This window comes from Brachyhypopomus gauderio, unplaced genomic scaffold, assembly GCF_052324685.1.
Source record: "Brachyhypopomus gauderio isolate BG-103 unplaced genomic scaffold, BGAUD_0.2 sc181, whole genome shotgun sequence".
Lineage (NCBI taxonomy): Eukaryota > Metazoa > Chordata > Actinopteri > Gymnotiformes > Hypopomidae > Brachyhypopomus > Brachyhypopomus gauderio.
The window spans coordinates 150027-173636 of NW_027507002.1; the positions used below are offsets into that span (position 1 = coordinate 150027).

General features: G+C 45.9%; 1 protein-coding gene and 2 long non-coding RNA genes across 3 annotated transcripts; 2 read left to right on the top strand and 1 right to left on the bottom strand.

Moving 5' to 3' along the window:
- The first annotated feature begins 624 nt into the window (after nucleotides 1-624).
- On the top strand, nucleotides 625-9051 carry LOC143501943 (uncharacterized). Its single transcript, XR_013127032.1, has 4 exons — nucleotides 625-724; nucleotides 5035-5112; nucleotides 6278-6416; nucleotides 8830-9051. It is a non-coding gene; the product is annotated as an uncharacterized LOC143501943 (long non-coding RNA).
- Nucleotides 9052-9234: 183 nt separating this feature from the next.
- LOC143501942 (protein FAM227A-like) lies at nucleotides 9235-14339 on the bottom strand. Its single transcript, XM_076995101.1, is given in 9 exon segments — nucleotides 9235-9374; nucleotides 10240-10360; nucleotides 10765-10881; nucleotides 11232-11330; nucleotides 11630-11679; nucleotides 11682-11769; nucleotides 12841-12923; nucleotides 14093-14200; nucleotides 14306-14339. Coding segments are annotated over 9 exon segments (840 nt in total).
- Nucleotides 14340-16358: 2019 nt separating this feature from the next.
- LOC143501944 (uncharacterized) lies at nucleotides 16359-23283 on the top strand. The gene is made up of 3 exons (XR_013127033.1): nucleotides 16359-16471; nucleotides 16564-16837; nucleotides 23093-23283. It is a non-coding gene; the product is annotated as an uncharacterized LOC143501944 (long non-coding RNA).
- Nucleotides 23284-23610: the final 327 nt, after the last annotated feature.

The following is a 23610-nucleotide window of genomic DNA, read 5'->3' on the forward strand; positions in this document are numbered from 1 at the left end:
CAAATGAGAAAAGTGTGCTGTATCCAGAAAGCATTTTCATCAAAATGACAGCACCTGCATTATCCTCTCTGTCTTCACCAGAAACCTCCGTCCTGTTGGGTTGGATTCGCATCCTTTCTAAAGTTGCACGTGTCCCCTGAATTTGCAACACATTCCCGACATGTAGCGCACGTGTCATTTTGAGTAAAGGGTTTCCAGAATTTCTATAGCGTTCATGAAATGAAGCGCACGTGTTGGTCACTTAATGAACATGCTTTGTGTTTATGCAGCACGTTTTTTTTTTTTTGCAGTGGTTCCTGGCCACCGTAATCAAGGCCTGCGTTTGTCTACTTCAGGGGTGTCCAAAGTGCGGCCCGCGGGCTGCATTCAAATTACCACCGGCCCTCAGCGTCTGTTGAACACAGCATTTTATATTTCACCACAAGATGGCAGTAAGCTAAAAAAAAAAAAAGCTATTTTATATTTCACCAGAAGATGGCAATATACAACTGCATACATGTTCACCTCACCAAATTTCGCCCTCGTTGCAAAATGTTTGGACACCCCTGGTCTAGTTATTTCCCAGTAAGAAAACACGAGGAAACTTTCGTCAAAGTCCTACCTGTCAAACCGTCCTACCGGTGTGTACTGCGCATGCGCATCTCACAGTTACGTCACCAATCTGGCGCTTGGCGACGTTCCCCGAAAAATCTTCCAACTCTCGGAGTTTTTTCTCGTCGTACAGGTAATTTGGTTTATTCTGGTTTTAACAATACTTACTTGTGTTTAATAAAGCCAGCTACACGTTACAGGTCGTTTTATGGTTTCAGAAGTGTGCATTTTAGTTTGCTATATATCGTAAAATAAATAACCTGTGTTCTTCATCATCTCGGCGTAATCAACCTGTAAGCACACCTGTCGTGGCCTTTTGGAACTTCAAACTCATCATACCTACAGTACTGCCACTAATTACACGATTTAGAAAGTAATATATAATGTATATACGCGCTGTGGTTGTGCATTTTGACGCGGTGGCACAAATATAGAGGTATATTTGTAAATTCGTGCTACCTGCGTTCTCTGAAGAACGACGTGATTGTTTCGTGCGCATGCGCAGTACACTCTGGTAGGACGGTTTGACAGGTAGAACAGACTTCAGAACACCGGCGTGGTAGTCGATGTCTGTATGATGTGTCCACTTCTCATTAGAGTTTACTGATGTGTGGTAGCTTTGATGACAGACCTTCAGGACCAGTGAAACTATCTCGCTGCAGTTTCATAAAAAATAAAATCCTCATAAATCCAGTTCAACAAAACTGCCCAGTTCAACGAGACATGAAAACTTCCGTGTGCAGATGTGTTTTTAACCGAGTAAAGATCGTTTTGGTTATTTGCGAGTGTCCAGCGGTCAGAACCGAGCAGCATCTTTACGGGTCACGGTCACTTAACATTCACCACACACCTCACATTCACCACACACACACACCTAACATTCACCACACACCTCACATTCACCACACACACACCTAACATTCACCACACACCTCACATTCACCACACACACACCTAACATTCACCACACACCTCACATTCACCACACACACACACACTAACATTCACCACACACCTCACATTCACCACACACCTCACATTCACCACACACCTCACATTCACCACACACACACCTAACATTCACCACACACCTCACATTCACCACACACACCTAACATTCACCACACACCTCACACACACACACCTAACATTCACCACACACCTCACATTCACCACACACACACCTAACATTCACCACACACCTCACACACACACCTAACATTCACCACACACACACCTAACATTCACCACACACCTCACATTCACCACACACACACCTAACATTCACCACACACCTCACACACACACACCTCACACACACACCTAACATTCACCACACACCTCACATTCACCACACACCTCACATTCACCACACACACACCTAACATTCACCACACACCTCACACACACATCACATTCACCTCACACACTCCTCACACACACCTCACATTCACCACACACACACCTAACATTCACCACACACCTCACATTCACCACACACACACCTAACATTCACCACACACCTCACATTCACCACACACACACCTAACATTCACCACACACCTCACATTCACCACACACACACCTAACATTCACCACACACCTCACATTCACCACACACACACCTAACATTCACCACACACCTCACATTCACCACACACACACCTAACATTCACCACACACCTCACATTCACCACACACACACCTAACATTCACCATTCACTTCACACACACCTAACATTCACCATTCACTTCACACACACCTCACATTCACCACACACCTCACATTCATCACACACACACCTCACATTCACCACACACCTAACATTCACCACACACCTCACATTCACCACACACACACCTAACATTCACCACACACCTCACATTCACCACACACACACCTCACATTCACCACACACACACCTAACATTCACCACACACCTCACATTCACCACACACCTCACATTCACCACACACCTCACACACACCTAACATTCACCATTCACTTCACACACACCTCACATTCACCACACACCTCACACACTCCTCACACACACATCACACACACCTCACATTCACCACACACCTCACACACACTCCTCACACACACCTAACATTCACCACACACCTCACATTCACCACACACACACACCTAACATTCACCACACACCAGAGGTGGGACCAAGTCAGTGTTTTGCAAGTCTCAAGTAAGTCCAAGTCTTTATCCTCAAGTCCCGAGTCAAGTCTCAAGCAAAGACAGTCAACTCAAGTCAAGTCTCGAGTCAAGACAAGCAACCGTCAAGTCAAGTCCCAAGTCTGAAACTTGGAATTTCAAGTCCTTTCGAGTCTTTTTTTTTTACAGACACCAACGCTTTACGAATGCTACGCTGATGCGTTTCTTTACTCGTTTTGTTGGTGTCCGCCAGCCAAAAGATGACAGATCATTTACATTTTATCTTCTCTTAATTACATAAATGTACTTAAACAAGAATGTTTTACACGAAAATAGCAAGCTTCATCGTAAGCAAGATGCTGTCATTACGAATGGTTATTCTAAACATTTGGATAAAATGTTTAAATATAGACTAAATAAAAGGTTAGGGTTATTTTTTCATTGTTTTCTGTTATTGTGGGGTCACGGTGTAGGCTACTATTGTTACCTGGAGATTCAGTGGGGTCACATATTCTGATGGCTGCCGTCAGAATTGGTGACCCCAGTTAAAAAGGCTCACCTGTACATCCCATTCATGATTTCTTTGTTTAAGTACATTTAAAGTACATTTATGTAATTAAGAGACGATAAATGTAAATATAAACATCTGTCATATTTTGGCTCGTGGACACCAACAAAATGAGTAAAGAAAGTGCATCAGCGTAGTTTACGTAGCATTCGTAAAGCGTTTGTGCCTCTGAACAGAAACTGTGAAATAGCGCCCCCTGTGGTCACAAAACTCGACGGTCACAAAATCTGGTGTAACGTCGGTCTGCGTCAGAAGGACTGAAATGTAATTAATGGGGCGCACTTTATAAATATTAATATGCGTTTTAAAATTTAGATTTGGGATTTAAAAAAATCAAGTCTTTGCAAGTAAACAGGTTCAAGTCCAATTCAAGTCCCAAGTTATTGGTGTAAAAGTCCAAGTCAAGTCTAAGTCTCTGAATATTTTTTCAAGTCAAGTCAAAAGTATTAATATTAATGACTCGAGTCTGACTCGAGTCCAAGTCATGTGACTCGAGTCCCCACCTCTGCCACACACCTCACACACACACCTCACACACACACCTAACATTCACCATTCACTTCACACACACTTCACATTCACCACACACACACCTAACATTCACCACACACACACCTCACATTCACCACACACACACCTCACATTCACCACACACACCTAACATTCACCACACACACCTCACATTCACTACACACCTCACACACACACCTAACATTCACCACACACACACACCTCACATTCACCACACACACCTCACATTCACCACACCTCACACACACCTAACATTCACCACACACACACCTAACATTCACCACACACACACCTAACATTCACCACACATCTCACATTCACCACACACACCTCACATTCCCCTCACACCTCACACACACCTCACATTCCTCTCACACCTCACGTGTCAACTCGCATATTTCACGTTTCATTCAGATTTTTCCCCCCACGTGCTTGCGGAAACTTTTGTCCGTGGAAAAAAAGAAGTCGTCATTCCGTATTCGAGTATTCATTTATTCGGGAGTTCAAACGTGACTCGGTCCGGTTTGCGGTGGGTCGCTGGCGCGCGCCGCCACGTCCGTCCACATTCTTTCCTCACGAGACGAAACGGAGCGTCTTCACCACGTTAGCGGAGCTCGCGCTGATTTACAGCCTTGAACCCGCGGAGAGAGTGAAACCTCCTCCGTTATTAACATACTGTCGTGTGTTTGATATGTGGATGATTCTCCATCCCTGTGAGAAGATGTCTAGTTGGAGACACGCCAACGGAGAAAGAGTGAAGCACACCGAGACACCGAGACCGTTTTGTTCGCCGGTGGTCATTCTCATTGTGTGATGGCCTCTCTCACTGTGGGCAACTTTATATAAATCATTATATTTAATATTATATTATATACAGTCTTGACTTCTATCATGTAAGAAACATTCAGATGGCTCGCAGTCATGGCGTGTGCCGTGCTCTTTGGGACGTGGTGTGGAAACGGGGGGAGAAATGTTCCATCTGTATTAAACAGGCATTTAGATGTGACCAAGGAGATGGTTGTGGTTAGACAGACACTACTGGGACGCAGAGGCCCCGGACGGGTAGGAACAGGGCAGGCGTGACATCTTGAAGCTCATCTCCTTCCATGTGTGCGGCAAGATGTTGCCATCTTCCACCAGTCTGTTGTTGAAAGTGCAATTTTCTTTGCAGCCATCTGCTGGGGGGAATGAGAGTGGAGACTGAACTGTTAGAGGAGGCCGGCTGTGTTTGGAGCTAGTCTGGAGCCTGGTGAGATGAGAAAGATGTTGCACAGAGCGATCAGAATAATGGTCCACAGAACATCTCTTACATCAGAACATCTCCTGCTCAGACTGTGGAGTGTGTTGGTGCAGGTTCCTGCAGCTCTTCTGTGATACGGATCGCTACAGGAAGTCATTCCTGCCCACTGCAATATCTACAGTCACTCACTTCTGTCACGATAGAGAGGGACTTCCCTAACCGAGTTATAACACACATTTACTACACTGCACATTGGTACATCATTTGCGCTGTTTTGTGTACATTTTTATGTTACACTACATATTTTCCAACATTTACCATCGTTTACCAATTTACCAATGTTTTCAGTTTTCATGGTAAACTGAATTACAACGTTTGATATGAGTGAGAAATCATTGTGCTCAATATTTCATTCATTTCGTTGTGCTCAATACTCATCGTACTTTTCTGATTCAACACTGAGTTTTAAGAGCAGAGTGGAAGAATCATGTTTATATTCAAGGCCTGTAGTGCCATCTAGTGGTGATCGCTACATCTGCAGGGTGAGAAATTAGCAGAACGTGGATGAGACATGGGCTGTGTTCGAAATAGACTACTACATACTGGATACTGCATACTGGACTCAGTATATACTGGATACTGCATACTGGTCCTCGTAGTAGTATGCAGTACAGTTTCCAGTATGCGACAAAAGCAAAGCACACTACGGGGTCACGTGAACGTAGCGTTGCATGATGGGATGCAGTACACCACGAAGATAGCTCTGTTTGCGTACTGGAATATTTTGCGGAAGTAGTAGGTCATCCGGGTATGTTTCACGTACTGGAAATTTTCATTTTGGTCACATACTGCATACGACATACTGATTTGGGGCTCGATCAGTACGCCAGTAGTATGTAGTAGACTATTTCGAACACAGCCATAGACTCATGAAAGAGACGTTGATGCAGCTTTTAATACGTTCCAGTTTTAATAGTGTGTGTGTGTGTGTGTGTGTGTGTGTGTGTGTGTGTGTGTGCAAGCACAAGCAAAGCAAACTAACGTCAGGCAGATGTGTTCAGAGCACTTGCTACTCAAGCGTTTCTTTTCCAGTAGACCACATTACTGGACGTGTGTGGTGTAGATCTGATCCACATCTCCACTCTAACCCATCGAGCTCCGTCTGTTCCTTTAGGAGCTTCTGCCCCAGGTCCCGTGTTTCTCCTGCATACTGCGTCCGGAGAGGGAGCAGCGCCCTCCGGTGGCCGGGGGAGCGAGTGACCACCTGAACATCTTCAGTCTGTGAGTCTGCAGTGAACGGGCAGCCAGTCAAGGTAGATGATTTCAAACACACGTGACACACACATGCAAAACTAAGAGATTCGCTGTATTTAGCAGGTATTTATCTCAATTATTAGAAGTTACTACAGAAAAAGGACTACAATAAATGATCTGGATATCACTCCTGCCACAAGGAGAAGGGGTTTGAGTAGATATGGTGTGTATCTACTGAACAATGAGAGTATGACTGCTACCTATACAGGGTAGTGTATGGATATGGAGGTTGCCTGTGGATCTCGGTCCACTACATCAGCACACGGTGGCCGGCGGGACGCCCCGGGCCCCTGGGGGCCAACACGTACTGCACCAGGGGGGAGTTACCCCACACGTTAAAGACGGATCGCTTCAGCTCCATCCGCACATCAGCCACACCGGCCTGACGCGGGGAATAATGGATGGAGAGAGGAGACGGGATGGAGAGAGGAGACGGGATGGAGAGAGGAGGGATGGAGAGAGAAGGGATGGAGAGTGGAGACGGGATGGAGAGAGAAGAAGGGATGGAGAGAGAAGAAGGGATGGAGAGAGGAGGGATGGAGAGAGGAGGGATGGAGAGTGGAGAAGGGATGGAGAGTGGAGAAGAGATGGAGAGAGGAGATGGGATGGAGAGAGGAGGGATGGAGAGAGAAGGGATGGAGAGAGGAGAAGGGATGGAGAGAGGAGAAGAGTGAGAGTGGAGAAGGGATGGAGAGAGGAGGGATGGAGAGAGGAGAAGAGTGAGAGTGGAGAAGGGATGGAGAGAGGAGAAGAGTGAGAGTGGAGAAGGGATGGAGAGAGAAGAAGAGATGGAGAGAGGAGAAGAGTGAGAGTGGAGAAGGGATGGAGAGAGAAGAAGGGATGGAGAGAGGAGAGGAGTGAGAGTGGAGAAGGGATGGAGAGAGGAGAAGAGTGAGAGAGGAGAAGAGTGAGAGTGGAGAAGGGATGGAGAGAGGAGAAGAGTGAGAGTGGAGAAGGGATGGAGAGAGGAGAGGAGTGGGAGTGGAGAAGGGATGGAGAGAGAAGAAGGGATGGAGAGAGGAGAAGAGTGAGAGTGGAGAAGGGATGGAGAGAGAAGAAGGGATGGAGAGAGGAGAAGAGTGAGAGATTCTGAGAGTGAACCTTTATTCCCACAGCTGAGCAAACACGGCCATGTTTCTCCCCTTTTAACAGAACATTTATCTCTCCATCCTGGAACCAGATCTGCTCGTCTCCACAGTGGAGAGTCCGTCCAACACGACACAGCAGCTCTACAGCACCACCACACACCACCGTGCTCTTCACATTCATATACAACACAACATCTACATTTCACAAGAGTGAAAGTTACATTTAAAGGAACGTTACAGCAGCACCGTGTTGTTGTTGTTGTACGTGATTCAGCACCGCCTGCTATGCCATACAGAACCTAAATGAATTGGAATAAAGAACACAGATGGAAAGAGCAAAAGAGAGATGAGGCAGATAGAAGGAGGGAGAGAATAGATCGAAAAAGAAAAAGAGTGGGCAGTAGAAAGAACCAGCGAAGGGGAGGGCAAGAGAATACTACAGACCTGTTAGTGATGAGACTACAGACCTGTTAGTGATGAGACTACAGACCTGTTAGTGATGAGACTACAGACCTGTTAGTGATGATACTACAGACCTGTTAGTGATGAGACTACAGACCTGTAAGTGATGAGACTACAGACCTGTTAGTGATGAGACTACAGACCTGTTAGTGATGAGACTACAGACCTGTTAGTGATGAGACTACAGATCTGTTAGTGATGAGACTACAGACCTGTTAGTGATGAGACTACAGACCTGTTAGTGATGAGACTACAGACCTGTTAGTGATGAGACTACAGACCTGTTAGTGATGAGACTACAGACCTGTTAGTGATGAGACTACAGACCTGTGTTCTGTGTGTAGTTATGAGACTGTTACAGATCCTGTATTAGGTGTAGTTATAAGATTACAGACCTGTCTGTCTGATCTGTGGTTAGCAGGGTTAATAAGGTCTCTCAGATTAGAGCCTGTCATGTCTTCTGGATGAGCCTTCATCCCTGGACGGACACACACACACATATAGTACCAATTGTTCTGAGTAAAAAGAACCAGTGTGTGTGTGTGTGTGCGCATGCATGTTCGAGCATATGCGTGTGCCATGCATATGAACTGTACCACACACACACACACGTGTGCATAGTAAGGTGCACCCAGCCTTATGCAAGCTGTCTCATAGGGGCGATCTTGCTGATAGAACGCAGAACACTGGTCTGACTCATCTCACCAACATGTTTCTGAAACACAAATATTTAGTATTCATTCTTGTACCCCCTTATGTTTTATTTTTTCAGACTCTGTGTGTGTGTGTGTGTGTGTGTGTGTGTGTGTGTGTGTGTGTGTGTGTGTGTGTGTGTGTGTGTGTGTGTTTGTTTGTTTTACAGACCGATTTCTTGCTGCGGATGGAGGATTTAGATAAAGAAGCACTGGAGAGAAAACTGTCTAACACACTCAGAGAGGAGCCTGTACGTACACACACACACACACACACACACACACACAAAGATGAAGCACAACAAACAAACAAACTCTAAGAGGATTTAAACTAATTCCAGCTCTCGAGACCCTGCTGTCTCAACAGGGCATTAACACTGAATGTGCAAACGCATGATTCTTATATATATCACATCAGTGTCGGAGCAGCAAACCAATCAGCTCAATGCTGCAAGAAAACCTGAATGCTCAGTAAATATCTGGGATTAAAGGAGGGGGCAATTTATTCCCAGTTTAGGGATTAGATTCTTATTTTATTCCCAGTTTAGGGATTAGATTCTTATTTTATTCCCAGTTTAGGGATTAGATTCTTGCATGGGTAACACCACACCTCCTCCATCCTCTGCTCCACCCTGCCCAGACACCCTTACAGTCTCCTCCACCTGCAGGGTTTCTAGGTCCCAATGGTGATAGACTTCAGGAGCAGGACGAATCCCTGTGGGGGAGGGGAGAGCCAAGTATCTGTAAACCACATGCTAATGATGTTGGCCTGAGACTTCAGTAGTTCAAATGATGTGCAGTAGTGATTTCCTTTAGACATGGCTAGTAGCTCTAAAATTGGAATTGAAAAAGACATCACTTAGTAACTACGGTTGCATCAGTAATTATCTACTGTTACATCACTTAATTAACTACCATAATATCACTTAGTAACTACATTTGCATCAGTAATTATCTACTGTTACATCACTTAATTAACTACCATAATATCACTTAGTAACTACAGTTGCATCAGTAATTATCTACTGTTACATCACTTAATTAACTACCATAATATCACTTAGTAACTACAGTGGCATCAGTAATTATCTACTGTTACATCACTTAATTAACTACCATAATATCACTTAGTAACTACAGTTGCATCAGTAATTATCTACTGTTACATCACTTAATTAACTACCGTTACATCACTTAGTAAGTACGGTTGCACCAGTAATTATCTACTGTTACATCACTTAATTAACTACTGTTACATCACTTAGTAACTACAGTTGCACCAGTAATTATCTACTGTTACATCACTTAATTAACTACCATAACATCACTTAGTAACTACAGTTGCATCAGTAATGATCTACTGTTACATCACTTAATTAACTACCGTTACATCACTTAGTAATTAATTACATCACTTAGTCATCTTGGGTCTCAGGTCTATGCTCTGATCACTGATCATTTAGTGGCTTTTGTCAAAATATATAAACTTGTTTTCTTTGCAAGTTTGTTAAGAGGACAGACATAGTTAATTAATCTGCTTTAGTGTTCAGCAAGGCTGTGTTGTGAGGCTGCAGTTTCACCTCCTGTCCACTGGTAGGCAGTAGAGCACAGTGCTGTGAGGAAGGCGTGCGCACGGAGGCTGTGGGACTGAGGGAATCAGAAACAGCAGTACATCGTCTGGCTCAGGGTCGCGGGGAAGGCCTAAAGAACCAATTACCACACAGCACCTCACTTCACCAGCATAGCACCAACCAACCAAACCCTGCTCATGCCTCAAACCACACCCTGATGCAGCAAGCCCCGCCCCCACACCAGACTAAAACCCCGCCCCCGCCTAACAAACCGCTCACAGGGTTCTAGAAGTTTTACTTCAGGTGATTGTAATCAGACTGAAGGGGTTAACGTCCCTGTCAGTAGTTTAGATGTTGTTGTACGTTTCAGTTTGTCAGACTCCATCAGCGTTCTTTGGAATGCTGTTTGTACACTGAGACATGGTAGACTGGTGTGTGTGTGTGTGTGTGTGTGTGTGTGTGTGTGTGTGTGTGTGTGTGTGTGTGTGTGTGTGTGTGTGTGTGTGTGAGTGATGGGGAGAGTGTGTGAGGTGCAGTTGAGGCTACCTGGAGGAAGACTCTTCCGCCCTGTGACGACAGGTTCGCAGTCAGAATCCTGATGTAATTCTCCGCAATCCTGTGGAACAGAAGATCCTGAGTTTTTCTGTCAGGCTGAAACGCAGAACGAGAGAGAGAGAGAGGGAGTGAGAGAGAGAGAGCGAGAGAGAGAAATAGATTGCCTGTCACTCAGCATGATAATTTGGGTCTAAACAGTGCCATGAGTAAAAATGCAGGAGTGGTGTCCTTGCTGGAGGCCCTAAGTCCAGCGCCTGGTGGGCAGTCAGGCACCGGTGCACCGCTACGGGAGATTTATTACCATATCACCGAGGCTCTTCCAATCACGTTGGATTTGGAAGGCATAAAATTGCCCCGCCCTTCGAAATGAAAACCTTGACCTTAAAAATGAACAAATAAATAAATAAAAATCCAACTTTCGTTCAACTGTTATTCCAAGAACTAACCTGAAAGTTACGTAGGAATAGCCACCAGAAGGAACTGATGACGAAGCACCTCACAGTGGGAGACGAGAGAATGTTCTGGAACTTTGCCTTCAGTCTGGGCTACAGCACACACACACACACACACACACACACACACACCGCCGCACTCAGTAAAACTCTTATTTAGCTACGCTACAGCATATTCAAACCATCTGTCCCTGAATATGTAAACATCCAAACTTTCTTTCAGATGCTAAATAAAAGACCATACATTCATTTTTGAGGAACTAGTGATTATTACAGAAAACAGCACTGTGAATGGCACAATGGCACCGCAGCTCTAAAATATGTTGAATATCATTGTAAACAAAAAACAAAAGCCCTCCCATACTGAACAGAGATATCGCTGCAGGACATACCTTGGCCAGTAGATGGCGCTGTGCTTGTACAACACGCGTGACTATGGACTGTATGAGGTGTGGTGGGGTAGAAACTCAGGACCATTACCCAGCTGAGGGCACTGATATAGCTCCACCATCTTAAGTAGGCCTCCCAGTGCCTACACACACACACACACACACATATAAACCAATTTTTCTGATTGGCTGGGACATGAACAGCTTTGTTTCTGTATGTGTTTTTAAAGGTCATTGCTCTTTGAAAGCAATTGCTACCGAGGCTAGTGCCCTTCGACCTCTCACCTTTTCAGAAGTCACAGTGCCGTTGCAGTCCGACCGGCGGGTACCAGGTGAGATCTCTCTCCTGTCTTCAGTCACAACACCGCCTCAACAAGAGTAACGATGAGACATTTGCATGTCACTATATGACACTGATTCCACTTTATTCCACTAATATCAGAGCAGCAGTTACAGATGTGTTTCTAATGCGTTTTCAGTCTGATCTGATCTGTCACTCTGCTGTCCTACACAGAGCCGAACCTACACACCATCAGCTGTCCACACAGGTTGGACATCTGCCTTCTCACTGCTTGTCTGAAATACACGCACACACACACACACACACACACACACAATTATATTTAGACCATGTACAATTACCAACAGTTTATTTTTAATGATGTGAAAATCTGAGCTTTATAATTATGGCCACAAAACAGCCATTACACCTGAAACTCAAACGATAAAATATTAATAAAACATGTAAGTGCTGTGGCCACCATTTCCTGAAGTATAATTACTGTGACTTCTGAATCTCACTCTGTCACCAGCTGTGAATACTGGAGAACATTAGTTTGTGTGTGTGTGTGTGTGTGTGTGTGTGTGTGTGTGTGTGTGTGTGTGTGTGTGTGCGCGCATGCGTGCATATTTGTGTTCTCATTTTTGTCACAAAAACCTAGAAAATGTACTAACGATTGGAATCAGACCCTCACTGAAATGTTAAATTAGTGTTGTTTTTACATATGGGCAATGTTAATTTAAATCCAGGTGAACACAAGCACTGTAAGAGTTAATGTAACAATATTTTAGGGTGAAATAGACCACAAAGAGACAGTGGGTGGGGTTTGCAGGAATGCCTCCATCCTTGTGATGGGGGTTTCTCTTACCTAAGGCCGTTTAATTCACATGGTCAGTGTGTTTGTGTGTGGGTGGTGTGTGGGTGGTGGTTCTACCTGTGGAGGGCAACCGGACCAGGGCAGATCGGGGTGGTGAGAGGCCATCTCGCTCACACTCGCCATCGTGCCCAGCAAACACGCTAGTGCCAACGTTACTGAGGAAACTCACGTGTGCAAAGAGCGCCAAGAGACGCACATGTTCACCATTACACCGTTACACCGTCACACCATTCACCATCACAACGTTACACCGTTACACCATTCACCATCACACAGTTACACCGTTACACCATTACACCATTCACCATTACACCATTCACTATTACACTATTACACCATTCACCATTACACGTTACACCATTCACCATCACACCTTTACAACGTTACACCATTCACCATTACACCATTCACCACTAAACCATTCACCACTACACCATTCACCACTACACCATTACACCATTCACCATTACACCACTACACCATACACCATTACACCATTCCACCACTACACCATGACACCATTCACCATTACACCATTCACCACTACACCATTTCACCATTACACCATTACACCGTTACACCATTCACTATTGCACTATTACACCATTCACCATCACATGTAACACCATCACACCGTTACACCATTCACCATTACACCATTCACTATTACACCATTACACCATTCACCATTACACCATTACACCATTCCACCATTCACCATTACACCATTCCACCATTCACCATTGCACCACTACACCATTCCACCATTCACCATTGCACCATTACACCATTACACCATTACACCATTCACCATTGCACCATTACACCATTCACCATTACACCACTACACCATTACACCACTACACCATTCCACCATTCACCACTACACCATTCCACCATTCCACCATTCACCACTACACCATTCACCACTACACCATTCCACCATTCCACCATTCACCACTACACCATTCACCACTACACCATTCACCACTACACCATTCACCACTAAACCATTCACCACTACACCATTCACCACTACACCATTACACCATTCACCATTACACCACTACACCATACACCATTACACCACTACACCACTACACCATTACACCATTCACCACTACACCATTACACCATTCACCATTACACCATTCACCACTACACCATTCACCACTACACCATTCACCACTACACCATTACACCACTACACCATTCACCACTACACCATTCCACCACTACACCATTACACCATTGACCATTACACCATTACACACCATTCACCGTATTGCACACTTGTAATGAAGGATACCGATGGGTGCTCTTGACGGTTCCCGAAACCTGTCACGTGTCCGCCGCGCGCTCGCCGCGTCCTCGTTCACGTCCTCCTCGTGCACGTAGATGGGCGGCGCACCGCCGACTCACCTCCGCCATCCCGCTCGGTGTTGGAAGAACACGAACCGAGAGAGAACCCAGAGAGCAGCGACTTCACCGACCGTTAACGCCACGCGCAGTTCGCACGCACCCCACCGTTTGTGTTTGTGGCACGCGGAGCGCATTACTGTGGTAATGGAACCACAGGCGGACCGGATTATCCTGCGCAGGATTGAACTGCCTTCACTTCACCGCCTGCTGTGTGTGTATTTTCACAGTTAAACAAAACACTTTTGCTTATAACTACACAAAGCTTGCGCGTCCTTGGAGCGTGCGTGTATATGAGCTCATTCACGTATAACAGTAACAACAACAATAATACTAATGGCAATAATAATAATAGTAGTAGTAATAATTTTCAGGCTGGATTCAAACTAAGTTTTATTCAGTTTTATTCGGTCATTGACATGCTGCTTTGCCAGCGGCCCGCGCGTTCACGTCTCGCGCGTTCACATGGAAATACACCTCTGCTGAGCGCAAGCGGCAGTGTCTCGGATCAGCGTGCAGCGCGCGAACAGGGAGCGGGGTTTTAACCTCCAGCACGCGCACACAGGCGCGGGCGCGCTAGGTCAGTCGTGCTTAATCTTGGGAATATGGGGCAAATGAGGAATTATCCAGTAGGAAATTGGTAATATGATCCTACTGCAGTATGACAGCAGCAGGTAAACTGCAGGAATGGAGAGATGAGCAGGACACTCACACCGTCCTGTCCCAATACACGTCCTGACGAACCAGTACACGTCCTGACATATCAATACACGTCCTGACACATCAATACACGTCCTGACGAACCAATACACGTCCTGACAAATCATTACACGTCCTGACACACCAATACACGTCCTGACGAACCAATACACGTCCTGACGAACCAATACACGTCCTGACGAACCAATACACTTCCTGACGAACCAATACACGTCCTGACACATCAATACCCGTCCTGACAGCAATATCAATCAATCAAAGTTTATTTGTATAGCGCTTTTCACAACACATGTCACAAACCTGACAAACCAATACACGTCCTGACACAGCAATACACGTCCTGACGAACCAGTACACGTCCTGACACAGCAATACACGTCCTGACGAACCAATACACGTCCTGACACACCAATACACGTCCTGACACATCAATACACGTCCTGACAAACCAATACACGTCCTGACATATCAATACAAGTCCTGACACACCAATACACGTCCTGACACACCAATACACGTCCTGACACACCAGTACACGTCCTGACACACCAGTACACGTCCTGACACACCAGTACACGTCCTGACACAGCAATACACGTCCTGACGAACCAATACATGTCCTGACGAACCAATACACGTCCTGACGAACCAGTACACGTCCTGACACATCAATACACGTCCTGACACATCAATACACGTCCTGACGAACCAATACACGTCCTGACGAACCAGTACATGTCCTGACACACCAGTACACGTCCTGACACACCAGTACACGTCCTGACGAATCAATACACGCCCTGATGAATCAATACACGTCCTGTTGAATCAATACACATCCTGACAAACGGACAAATGAGGAAGGGACCTGTAATCTAACCAGCGTTGTGTTCTGGAGGAATAACCTGCCAGCCTGATTTAATTGGATTAACGATCATGAAGTCGTGGGTTAAATTATCTAATCGATGATGTTCAGCGACTTTACATCACTGTTCATTAATAAGGTGCAACAGAGAGAGCATAGCAACAATATGCAAATTTAGAACATAATAGAAAAATAATAATTTCTTTTTTATTTAATCTGTTTGTGCAATAGGGCAAAGTGACCTTGATCCATAGTTCCTTTATTTTGGTCATATTTTTGTGTGTAGGTCACTCCACACTGTTAGAGGAGATTACAGACCAGATTGTATTATTTAATTTATTAAACACAGTTTAGTGTGAGATAACCACCTGTCTGCTCATGCCATGATAAACCACTATCTGCGGACATCTCTCTCAGAACCGTCACCAGAGCCATTCTAATTCCACACCCCACCCCAACCCCAATATCTCGGCGGCGCTGGAGAGGTGGGGGCCGGTGAGGGGAGGTGGGGACCGGTGAGGGGAGGTGGGGGCCGGTGTCGAGCCCTGACATTTCCACGTTGGGTTTGTGTCTCGCGGCTCTCGCTATGCTGTCACGGAGACGATAACAGACAGGTTATGGGACAGCCAGCGGGTGTGAAGCTGACCTGGTCCTGTGTGTGTGTGTGTGTGTGTGTGTGTGAAGGTCAGTGTGTGTAAGCTGTCTGCCTGGCTGTATGTTCTCGCTGCTTGTCACTACTTTATGATAAGTCTTGTTTTTCTCCCTGTTCTCCGCAGGTCCGGCTCCATTGCTATGCTAATGCCTCTCGGAGCCGACGGCCTGCGCTCTTGTTTTAATGCGCTGTTCTTCTGAATACGAGCCTCGATGTTGGACAAAGATGCCACCAGATCAAAGACAAGGTGAACGCTTGTTCCGGTTCCTCGCGGAGAGTGAGGACGTGTGAGGCGGGAAGCCCTCCGCCCCGCCCTCGTTACGGTAACTTCACTTCCAGAAAGGTTCTCTCTGGCAGACTGAGCGGTGTGAATATTCAGCGTGAGCTCATATTAAATGGTGAGAATCAGATTAGTCCTGACACTTCAACCATGGCCTGGCCTTCATGTGCTGAGTCCTCAAATACTTTCCACGCTATAGGGAGCTAATTTTAGAATATTCTCAAATACATATCTGTCATAGAAGCACGCGTGATAAGTAGTAATATATCATCTTTTAGTATAAGCGTGTACTAATATATGGGGCGTGTAATACGTTAAAAACAGTCCAGTCAAGAGTGTGCAAGTGTTCCTTTCTTGCACTCGAGCGGAGTTCACAGATCAGCCTGGCCTCCATTACAGCCGAGCTGTTTCTTACACCTGCCTCTGGGGTGGCAGACCACAGGCAGAGCTAAAGCAGAGATCCATCATGGGTGTTTAGTTTGAGTGACACAGGCACTGTGGCGCATGGCTCGCTCGTGAACCCCAAACCCTGGGCGTCAAAGGAACCTCTCTCTGCTGAAAGGATTTTCACTTAGCAGACTGCTGGTGCTGAGGTGTGTGTGTATGTGAGTGTGTGTGTGTGTGTGTGTGTGTGTGTGTGTGTGTGTGTGTGTGTGTGTGTGTGTGTGCGTGCAGAGCAGGGCATGTTATTCAGGTAACCAAATGACACTCGTGTTACCTAATGCTTCTGATAGTAAATCCATAATGGCTCATGACTCAGGTGGGAGCTCAGTGGGTTTGGTGCTCAGCTCAGTGTCACTGTGCTGTGTGGCACCTGAACCAGAAGGGCAATTATGTTTCTGAAAGCCTGAGTTTGCAACCCACTCCCTGGCCAAGCAGTTCAGTAAAGACCCTCCCCTCTGTGTGGGCGTGTCTGATCACTGCAGTAAAGACCCTCTCCTCTGTGTGGGCGTGTCTGATCACTGCAGTAAAGACCTTCACCTCTGTGTGGGCATGTTTAATCACTGCAGTAAAGACCCTCCCCTCTGTGTGGGCGTGTCTGATCACTGCAGTAAAGACCTTCACCTCTGTGTGGGCATGTTTAATCACTGCAGTAAAGACCCTCCCCTCTGTGTGGACGTGTCTGATCACTGCAGTAAAGACCCTCCCCTCTGTGTGGGCGTGTCTGATCACTGCAGTAAAGACCCTCCCCTCTGTGTGAGCGTGTCTGATCACTGCAGTAAAGACCCTCCCCTCTGTGTGGACGTGTCTGATCACTGCAGTAAAGACCCTCCCCTCTGTGTGGACGTGTCTGATCACTGCAGTAAAGACCCTCCCCTCTGTGTGGGCGTGTCTGATCACTGCAGTAAAGACCCTCCCCTCTGTGTGGGCGTGTCTGATCACTGCAGTAAAGACCCTCCCCTCTGTGTGGGCGTGTCTGATCACTGCAGTAAAGACCCTCCCCTCTGTGTGGGCGTGTCTGATCACTGCAGTAAAGACCCTCCCCTCTGTGTGGGCGTGTCTGATCACTGCAGTAAAGACCCTCCCCTCTGTGTGGGCGTGTCTGATCACTGCAGTAAAGACCCTCCCCTCTGTGTGGGCGTGTGTGATCGTTATCCTTCCACTGTGCTCCATCCCTAGCAGGGCCAGCCTTTCAGTTTAATGAGCTCTACTGCATCACACAACACACACACACACACACACACCACACAAAAACACTGCACCCAAACATCATACAAAAAACTACACCCAAACACCACACAAAAACACTGCACCCAAACACCACACAAAAACACTGCACCCAAACATCACTCAAAAACACTACACCCAAACACCACACAAAAACACTACACCCAAACACCACACAAAAACACTACACCCAAACACCACACAAAAACACTGCACCCAAACACCACACAAAAACACTGCACCCAAACACCACACAAAAACACTGCACCCAAACACCACACAAAAACACTGCACCCAAACACCACACAAAGACACTGCACCCAAACACCACACAAAGACACTGCACCCAAACACCACACAAAAACACTGCAGCCAAACATCACACAAAAACACTGCAGCCAAACATGACACAAATACACTGCACCCAAATTATTTGTCTAAATGCTCAACCTTTTCACAGAAGAAAGTGGTCTTTAGCCATCTCTCTCTCTCTATTTCTCTCTGTCTGTCTACTTCTGTCTCTCTGTCCACCTACCTGTGTCCATCTCTCTCCATCTGTCTACCTCTGTCTTTCTCTGTCTGTCTACCTCTGTCTGTGTCTTGTCTTTGCTCTCTCTTGATCTTTTGATCTCTTTTGCGCTCTCTCTCTCTCTCTCTCACTTTCTCTTTGTCTATCTTTCTCTTTTTATCTTATTGTATTGCGGCTCTGGGCTTTGATGCTACCTACAGTGACATACATATGTCTGCTTTAATGCATTTCAGTGCGCGCGCGTGTGTGTGAGTGTGTGTGTGTGTGAGTGTGTGTGTGTGTGTGTGTGTGTGTGTGTGTGTGTGTGTGTGTGTGTAGATCCATGGTTTAAGATGGCGAGAGGATACACAGATCTAATGTAGGTGCCTCCAGGAGGGTTTATTACCGATGTTACCCGGGCTGGTTAGTCAGTGATTGCGTAGTGGCCAAACGATGCCCGTAGCAGCTGTGGTGGAAACAACCCTGGAGTCATTCTCCGTAAACGATGAACTGAACATGAAACGCCCACCGGGTAGCCAGTGTCTTTTGTTTGTTTGTTTATTTGTTTAAAAGTGAAAAGTAAACAGCAGATTCAGACAACAGCACCAGCTTCAAGGAGGCGGGGCACGTGGGGGCGTAGACAAGGGAGGAGATGGAGGCGGGGCTTCTGCGCCTCCCTGTGCTTCAGTGAGAGAGGGGAGCATTTATTGGATTAACACAATACATTTGTCTTCCTTTCTGCTTGAAAGGAAATGACATTTAATGTGCCATCGGCACACACCGATCATGTATAGAATATGCCACTTGCCAAAGTTATTTAGGCTAAGGGTTATCAGAAATAATGAATAAACTGTCAACCATGGACACCATATAAACTCACATGAACTCATAAACTCGCATAAATTCACATAAACTCATACAAACTCACATAAACTCTGTGGCATATTTTCATTTATGAGTCTTATCCAGTTCCACACAGCCAGCGCGCCATTAAGGGCTCTCCGCTCGTCCTGGGTGTGATCCCAGTGCTGCAGCAGGAGTTGAACTTCAGAGATATCACACTGGCCCATTAGGTAGCAGACGCAGTTGTGACTCGGTTCTGCTTTAGCGCAAATGAAAATGAGAGCAGGAGGTCTGGAGATGCACCAGAAGATCCCCAGAACCAGAGTGGGACTACAGATACTGCCCCCTATCCAATCAGAGTGGGACTACAGATACTGCCCCCTATCCAATCAGAGTGGGACTACAGATACTGCCCCCTATCCAATCAGAGTGGGACTACAGATACTGCCCCCTATCCAATCAGAGTGGGACTACAGATACTGCCCCCTATCCAATCAGAGTGGGACTACAGATACTGCCCCTTATCCAATCAGAGTGGGACTACAGATACTGCCCCCTATCCAATCAGAGTGGGACTACAGATACTGCCCCCTATCCAATCAGAGTGGGACTACAGATACTGCCCCTTATCCAATCAGAGTGGGACTACAGATACTGCCCCTTATCCAATCAGAGTGGGACTACAGATACTGCCCCCTATCCAATCAGAGTGGGACTACAGATACTGCCCCCTATCCAATCAGAGTGGGACTACAGATACTGCCCCCTATCCAATCAGAGTGTGACTACAGATACTGCCCCCTATCCAATCAGAGTGGGACTACAGATACTGCCCCCTATCCAATCAGAGTGGGACTACAGATACTGCCCCTTATCCAATCAGAGTGGGACTACAGATACTGCCCCTTATCCAATCAGAGTGGGACTACAGATACTGCCCCTTATCCAATCAGAGTGGGACTACAGATACTGCCCCTTATCCAATCAGAGTGGGACTACAGATACTGCCCCTTATCCAATCAGAGTGGGACTACAGATACTGCCCCCTATCAAATCAGAGTGGGACTACAGATACTGCCCCTTATCCAATCAGAGTGAGACTACACCTACAGCCCCTTATCCAATCAGAGTGGGACTACAGATACTGCCCCTTATCCAATCAGAGTGGGACTACAGATACTGCCCCTTATCCAATCAGAGTGGGACTACAGATACAGCCCCTTATCCAATCAGAGTGGGACTACAGATACTGCCCCTTATCCAATCAGAGTGGGACTACAGATACTGCCCCATATCCAATCAGAGTGGGACTACAGGTGGCCACACCTACTGTCCCCTTTTCCTTCCTTCCTGCCAGACTCTACAGTAGTTTTGCATTTTGCTGATGTTCTTGTCAGTACTGGAACCTGCGGCCTGTTCGGGCTACACAGCTAGCTGGTCTCCTCTAGCATGACGTCTCCATTTGTACCTTCTCAAGAAGGTTTGCTCCAGCAGAGGTCACGGAGGAGATACCAGGACGCGGGTCGTTACTCGAGCAGAGCTGGACAGTGCTGTAGGAGGGCCCCAACCCAGGCCAGTGTGTGCTCCTCTGTGTGAGGAGGAACTGGAGGAACGTTGGTGTGTGTGTGTGTGTGTGTGTGTGTGTGTGCGTGTGCGTGCGTGTGCGTGCGTGTGTGTTTGTGTGCGTGTGTGTGTGTGTGTGCGTGTGTGTGTGTGTGCATGAGAGAGCGCGAGAGACCCAACAAACAAATAAACCAGCAAAATATCTGGCATGTTGCACATGTGATGGGCACATGGGCCCAGTGACACGTGAACACATCACTCCAGTAAACGCTGCTGCCACTGTGGTTATCGGGCGCGTGTCTTGTCCTGATTGCTGTTCGGTCGTACCTCTGCCCCCCCCCCCCCACAGTCATCTGGGGGGATCAGATCACAGCTGACATTTCAAACATGGCCTGACCGTCACATGCTGTCTGCTTGGACAGGTTTTGTGCTGTAGTGAGCTCATTTAGAATAGAACAGGCGTACTCAACTAAATTTGTCCGCGGTCCAATTTTGGCAGATACCTGTGACCTGAGGTCCGTTGCGGGGGTGACGAACGTAAGTTGTTGACCGAGGGAGGGGTGGGGGGGTGGGGGGACGAACGTAAAGCCTGGTACTTTCACGAGTGACTGTAGCGCGTGACTCCACCCACCTCGCGCGACCCTGCGCGAACGGTGGAGGCGTTTATTTTTTATACTTTCGCGAGCGTCACTGCAGTGTTCTCCGAAACGATAGGTGTTTTGTCCGAAACGATATGTGGTAGAAACACCCCTCAAAACAGGGGAATGAACATTTACCTGACCAATTTTTATGTCGCTATGTGTTTCAGGTTTGAAAAGAGCTGGAATTTAGGTTAAAGTACTTTAAAATGCTTGAAATTGTAACTACTTGGTTTCACAACAAATCTGTCTGACTGAACAGTTCTCTTGTATTAGGTTAACAAATACGAGCCTCTTGTAATTCCAGAACGAAACATGAGAGAACGTGAAGACGTTAAGATTGGGCGTTTTGAAAATAAACAACCATTAAATAATGTGATAAAAAGCTAATTATTTCGAGTATATGTATAAATATTTAACTTAATTATGTTTAACATGCTGGGAAATATTGAAATGGACCTTGAAAGTGACATACAAGTGCTTGAATTCCATCTTGTATAGGTGTATGAACCCTGAAAACGTGACTTTGTTAATTGCGCTGAAGCGCGGCGCGCGCGAAGTTACAAAATTCGAGAGGTGCACGACCTCGCGAACCGACAGCGCGCGAGGCACTCGCGCACACGCGGAGCCACAGCGATTATGTCATTTTCGCCGCGCGGACCCTCGCGTCGCTCGCGAAGCGTCAACCAGGCAGGCTTAAAGCCTGGTTTATTTTAAGTTGTTGAGGGGGTGGCGAACGTAAGTTGTTGAGCGGGGGTGGCAAACTTAACACTCGTGACGGAGTGTTTTGTCAATAGCCCTGAAATAAATGCTCCGGTTTTGTTTTGGTCCGTATCCAGTTAATCAGGAATGAGATTGGGTCCGGACAGGACTGCGTTCGGGTCCGGATCCGGACCGCGGTCCGCCAGTTGAGTACCCCTGGAATAGAATATGCATATTCGAAGCAGGCTTTTAAGTACCATTTCTGCAAGTGCATTTAAATATATATGGAAATGTGGTGTAATATATTGTAATATAATATTATAATAAGTGTATACTAAAATAAAGCAGTAATTTGAGTAATACCATAGACATCTGCAGTAATGTGTGTGATGCATATGAAGGAAGTGGCAATAACTATTGATTGTTTTGTGCAATTTATTTATTAACACAGCCACAAAAATAACTGGTGCGAAAAGATCAATTCTTATCCCCCATTCCCTGTGGAAGCTGTCTGCTGATCATTTGATCAACGCCTACGGACATTTTGAATTAAGTATTTGTCGTTTCCAGTGGCAAAGCATTTTAATACTAATTGTATTTTAAGACATTGTATTAATGACATGTTTGCATAGCCATTTGTTGCTCTGGCAGCAATGAAATTAGGAAACTGAACATTAGAACCCCACTAATGAATGTTATGTAAATATTTACTTTAGAACACTATGGAACAAATGTTATGATGTAAACATTTACTTTAGAACACTATGGAACAAATGTTATGATGTAAACATTTACTTTAGAACACTATGGAACAAATGTTATGATGTAAACATTTACTTTAGAACACTATGGAACAAATGTTATGATGTAAACATTTACTTTAGAACACTATGGAACAAATGTTATGATGTAAACATTTACTTTAGAACACTATGGAACAAATGTTATGATGTAAACATTTACTTTAGA